Source organism: Lolium perenne, chromosome 6 (genome assembly GCF_019359855.2).
Source record: "Lolium perenne isolate Kyuss_39 chromosome 6, Kyuss_2.0, whole genome shotgun sequence".
Taxonomy (NCBI): domain Eukaryota; kingdom Viridiplantae; phylum Streptophyta; class Magnoliopsida; order Poales; family Poaceae; genus Lolium; species Lolium perenne.
In genome coordinates this window covers 77948151-77954059 of record NC_067249.2, presented here as the reverse complement: position 1 = coordinate 77954059, position 5909 = coordinate 77948151, and the positions used below count along the sequence as shown (strand labels likewise).

The 5909-nt window shown below is 47.2% G+C and overlaps 1 protein-coding gene across 1 annotated transcript; it reads right to left on the bottom strand.

Moving 5' to 3' along the window:
- On the bottom strand, nucleotides 1-1764 carry LOC127309612 (cytokinin dehydrogenase 7-like). Its single transcript, XM_051340396.2, has one exon. It carries the CDS (start codon nucleotides 1704-1706, stop codon nucleotides 114-116), a length of 1593 nt encoding a protein of 530 aa, XP_051196356.1. The 5' UTR covers nucleotides 1707-1764; the 3' UTR covers nucleotides 1-113.
- Nucleotides 1765-5909: the final 4145 nt, after the last annotated feature.

The following is a 5909-nucleotide window of genomic DNA, read 5'->3' as shown; positions in this document are numbered from 1 at the left end:
AGCTGGTCTATCAAAAACCTATTTTGTGCACTCTATACATACAAACAAAATCTCCTACTTGTTACAGTTTGATTATATCTAAGAAAGAAAAATCTAAGTAGTGGTGGACTAAATTATGTGTCCGACAACAAATGGGGCGATGGGAAAATCCTTTGACCCGGTGACAATATTGCGTGAGGGTCGAACTTCGCCTTAAGCTCAGCGATTCTGCTCCACCTGGTCCCAAAATGTTCTTTCCATCCATCCTCAGACTTATGGTGTGGGAGGTATTGCTTGCATTCGATACCCTCTTTATCGCAAAATGACAGCACCGCTTCGTTCTCCCCCTCGAGTATCTCCAAGTCACTAGCGACCACCGCCGACCGGAGCAATCCCACGGTGTAAAACATATCCTCTCCTGCAAGGGGTGCCATAGCTGTCATGCGGTCGTCCCATTTGGCCGTGTTCATTGGGTACATGAGGATTACCCCCACCGGGTTGGTACCCCCGAGGAGACCCTTGATCACGCCAGTGTCGAAGTCGAGAATGCGTGACCGGGGGATGAAGAGGTTCAACCACGGGTGCGGCACATCCCACAGTCCGGCAGACCGGAGCACCTCCTCCTCCTCCCGGACGCGGTCGAGGAACTGGACATACCTCACGTCCTTCGTGAACACAAACCCTGGCACGAAGCTTAGCTGCTCTAGGACTTTCTCCAATTTCTTGTCCACATAGGAGGCAGTGGTGTCGTTGTAGTACATGGCGACTTCCATGATGTAGATCGCGGCAGAGCTAGACTGTGAGGCGAGCCCGGCAAGCCTATTGATGTCGGCTTCGGAGAAGAAAGGTGTCGACTTAGGGCCCTCGGCCAGCGTCATGTTGAGCTGGACCTGGCCTTCCACGTAGTCGAACCGGGCCTTGCTTGCCCGCTTAGAAATGAGCAGCTCCTGGTCTCTTGTGAACATGGCAACATCCGAGTATGCGAGCCTGACCCAACGGACCCGCTTCGGGGCCTGCTCGAGCATGATCCGAGCCCGAGTGATGACCCCGAACTGGCCCAGCCCACCCAATGCTGCGAAGAACAGGTCCGAGCTCTTCTCACGTGAGCACGTCACCATGTCGCCCGTCCCTGTCACCACGTCGAGCTCCTGCACGTTGGCGATCTGCGGGCCGTGCCGGAACGCCTGCCCGCCGATACCAGCGTTGGAGAGCGTACCGCCGACGGTGATGCGGAGGTAGTCCGTCCACACGCGCGGCGCCAGGCCTTGCTCCAGCGTAGCGCGGAGGACGTCGATCCACAGCTGCTCACCGCCGGCGTCGACGTAGTCCGCGGACACGTTGATGCGGCTGTGGTGGCCGCGACCAAGCGCGGGCATGTCGACGATGACGCCGCCCGGGGCAAGAGATTGCCCACGTACGGAATGGCCCTGCCCACGCGGCGACACGGGGAACGGCGCCGGCGAGGACGCGGAGAACCTGATGAGCGCGGCGATGTCGCTGGGCGTGGCAGGGTGGAGAATTGCCTCCGGCGCAGCCTCGACAATGCGGCCAAAGTCTGAAGACGCCATCGCCGTCGAGTTGCGATCAATGCGGATCTTCGAGGCGATTCCAAGGGCAAAGATATCATGGGGAAGGCCGCCTGCGGGCATATGCCGGAGCTGGCCGGTGACCACGGAGACGATGCTGGCCATGCCGATGAGAAACGCGACGAAGCCAGTTCTTGCCATTGCAGTAGGAGTGTATTTCTTTTAGAAATGGTATGGGACGATTGTAAGCTAGAGGCTCTGCTCGATGCTCTTAGGTGAGTAGACAGAAAGATTGATGGTTGTGTGCTGTTTTCGGTCAAGTACTTCATGGCATTTATAGGCTAGCATTATGCCTAGCAGAAGTTGACAAATGTTGGTCGTGCAGATTTCTTGTTTATTTTATGTTCGCATTATTAGTTTGAAATGTATTGACTTTGGAGGGGGAATAATAAAGGGTGCCAAAAGCACGGTTTAGAAAAAACCCAATCCCTTGAAGAAAAAAGCTTGATGAGATGGCTGTATATCATGGTTTTGACTTGGGGAGTACTTTAGTAATGATTGTACGACATAGACTCGGAAGCTATATTTCATTACATCTCTATTATTTTCCTTAGTTTTAAGTTTTGACTCGCCTTACATTGGCTGCACATATACAAAATTTGAATATAGTGCAAAAGCTGGGCAGCAGGCACCTGGCAGCCCCGGTTAAACAAACTTTGCTTTGTCCTTGTTATTTTAGCAGAGTGCTAGCCTTTTCGCTATTATAACTGGGACAATTCTCACACAGCGCCACGTCATAAGTGAGGCTGATAAAAGAAGATCATCAACCAAAAGTCCAAAACCCGAATCCAAACATGTATTTGGCCGTAGTTTTGCTGGGATAAACGATGGCATGAAGACTGAGTTGTCAGTTGTCACCGATCCTGGCCAACAATACATGGCAGAGGTAATTAAACTGGAAATTAACACATAATGATCTGAAGACATTTCTCTCTACCTGTTAGAAAAATATGTTTACTTTTGTTATCAAGCAAAAAAAAAAAAAAACCTATTACTCCTGCAAGCAATCGGTATAACTATCTAACCTATGGCATAAGCCAGCTAGATCGATCAGGTTTTGCGTCACACTGAACTGCTAATCATGTTTTGTCTATGATGTATATATGCCGAAGTTAACATTCCGGTCTACTGATATTCGGCAGAAAAACTAAAGCACTGTCCGGAAAGTAAGCAATAGAAATCCTAGCTCAAGCGAGGTCAGATTGGGATTTATTTAAAAATTCCACGAGACGGCGGGAGCTGTCAGGTATTAACGGGATATGATATTGCAGATCGGGAGGGTGCATGAACGTTGAGGCAAATATATATCCGGACCAAATCAAATCTGCTGATACGTCAACCGCTTGAATAATACTCCACGAGTTAGTGGTGATCACTTCACAACTATTTGTCCCTTAAACAAGCTCCAAGGCCAACCCAGAGGACATAGCCTTTGCCGCTGGTTCATGCACACGAGCGGCTGCTGATGCACTGATGTATCTGCTGGTTCAAAACTATTGTATGTGAAATTGGTATTTTTTGAACCATTTATTTTCATAAGTTTGGTTAGCTGTCACACAATCATACTTCGATGATGGAAATGAGTAAGTTAAATAAGAACAAAGCGTAAGTGATGATATATGTGAAGGAGATATGCCCTAGAGGCAATAATAAAGTGGTTATTATTTATATCTTTATGTTTATGATAAATGTTTATATATCATGCTATAATTGTATTAACCGAAACATTAGTACATGTGTGATATGTAGACAAACAAGAAGTCCCTATTATGCCTCTTAAACTAGCTTGTTGATTAATGGATGATTAGTTTCATAATCATGAACATTGGATGTTATTAATAACAAGGTTATATCATTATATGAATGATGTAATGGACACACCCAATTAAGCGTAGCATAAGATCTCGTCATTAAGTTATTTGCTATAAGCTTTCGATACATAGTTACCTAGTCCTTATGACCATGAGATCATGTAAATCACTTATACCGGAAAGGTACTTTGATTACACCAAACACCACTGCGTAAATGGGTGGCTATAAAGGTGGGATTAAGTATCCGGAAAGTATGAGTTGAGGCATATGGATCAACAGTGGGATTTGTCCATCCCGATGACGGATAGATATACTCTGGGCCCTCTCGGTGGAATGTCGTCTAATGTCTTGCAAGCATATGAATGAGTTCATAAGAGACCACATACCACGATGCATTTATAAAGAGTACTTGTCAGGAGACGAGGTTGAACAAGGTATAGAGTGATACCGAAGATCAAACCTCGGACAAGTAAAATATCGCAAGACAAAGGGAATTGGTAATATATGTGAATGGTTCATTCGATCACTAAAGTCATCGTTGAATATGTGGAAGCCATTATGGATCTCCAGATCCCGCTATTGGTTATTGGTCGGAGTGAGTACTCAACCATGTCCGCATAGTTCTCGAACCGTAGGGTGACACACTTAAAGTTGGATGTTGAAATGGTAGTACTTGAATATGGAATGGAGTTCGAATATTTGTTCGGAGTCCCGGATGAGATCCCGGACATCACGAGGAGTTCCGGAATGGTCCGGAGAATAAGATTCATATATAGGATGTCATTTTATATGAAATAAAATGTCGCGGAAGGTTCTATGGAAGGTTCTAGAAGGTTCTAGAAAAATCCGGAAGAAACCACCAAGGAAGGTGGAGTCCACATGGGACTCCACCTCCATGGCCGGCCAGCCCTAGATGGGGAGGAGTCCCAAGTGGACTCCTCCATAGGGGGCCTGCCACCCCCAAGATGTGAGGTGGAAATCCCACCTTTTGGTGGGAGTCCTAGTTGGGCTAGGTTTCCCCTCTTATGGAAGGTTTTTGGTTCGGGTCTTATTCGAAGACTTGGACACCAACACTTGGGGATCCACCTATATAATGAGGGGCCAAGGGAGGGGGCCGGCCACCCCAAGACCACAAGCTGGCCGCCCCCATAGAGTGGCCGGCCACCCCTCCCAAACCCTAGCCGCCCCCCTCTCCTCCATATTGCCCGCGTAGCTTAGCGAAGCTCCGCCGGACTTCTTCACCGCCACCGACACCACACCGTCGTGCTGTCGGATTCAAGAGGAGCTACTACTTCCGCTGCCCGCTGGAACGGGGAGGTGGACGTCGTCTTCATCAACAACCGAACGTGTGACCGAGTACGGAGGTGCTGCCCGTTCGTGGCGCCGGAACCGATCGTGATCAAGATCTTCTACGCGCTTTTGCAAGCGGCAAGTGATCGTCTACCGCAGCAACAAGAGCCTCATCTTGTAGGCTTTGGAATCTCTTCAAGGGTGAGACTCGATACCCCCTCGTTGCTACCGTCTTCTAGATTGCATCTTGGCTTGGATTGCGTGTTCGCCGTAGGAAAATTTTTGTTTTCTATGCAACGTTATCCTACAAGGGTATCGTAGCCGTGTCTATGCATAGATGGTTGCACGAGTAGAACACAATGGTTTGTGGGCGTTGATGCTCTTGTTATCTTTAGTTTGAGTACTTTGCATCTTTGTGGCATAGTGGGATGAAGCGGCTCGGACTAACTTTACATGACCGCGTTCATGAGACTTGTTCCTCGTTCGACATGCAACTTGTATTGCATAAGAGGCTTTGCGGGTGTCTGTCTCTCCTACTATAGTGAAGATTCAATTTACTCTTCTATTGAAAACATTAGTATCAACGTTGTGGTTCATGTTCGTAGGTAGATTAGATCTCTCTCGAAAACCCTAAACCACGTAAAATATGCAAACCAAATTAGAGACGTCTAACTTGTTTTTGCAGGGTTTGGTGATGTGATATGGCCATAATGTGATGATTAATATGTATGAGATGATCATTATTGTATTGTGGCAACCGGCAGGAGCCTTATGGTTGTCTTTAATTTTCATGTTGAGTAGTATTTCAAAGTAGTTGTAATAGTTGATACATGAGGTGAACAACCATGAAGACGGCGCCATGAACCTTGATGCTACGCCAACGATGATGGAGATCATGCCCGTTAATGATGGAGATCATGTCCGTGCTTTGGAGATGAAGATCGAAGGCGCAACGACAAAAGGGCCATATCATATCACATATGAACTGCATGTGATGTTAATCCTTTTATGCATCTTATTTTGCTTAGATCGCGACGGTAGCATTATAAGATGATCCCTCACATTAATATCAAGATAATAAAGTGTTCTTCCCTCGTATGCACCGTTGTAACAGTTAAATGCTTTCGAAGCATCACGTGATGATCGGATGTGATAGATTCAACGATTCACATACAACGGGTGTAAGCCATGTTGCACACGCGGAATACTTGGGTTTGCTTGACGAGCCTAGCATGTACAGAC

Excerpts from the sequence above, each read along its gene's own strand:
- LOC127309612 (XM_051340396.2), bottom strand. The coding sequence starts at position 1,706 with ATGGCAAGAACTGGCTTCGTCGCGTTTCTCATCGGCATGGCCAGCATC.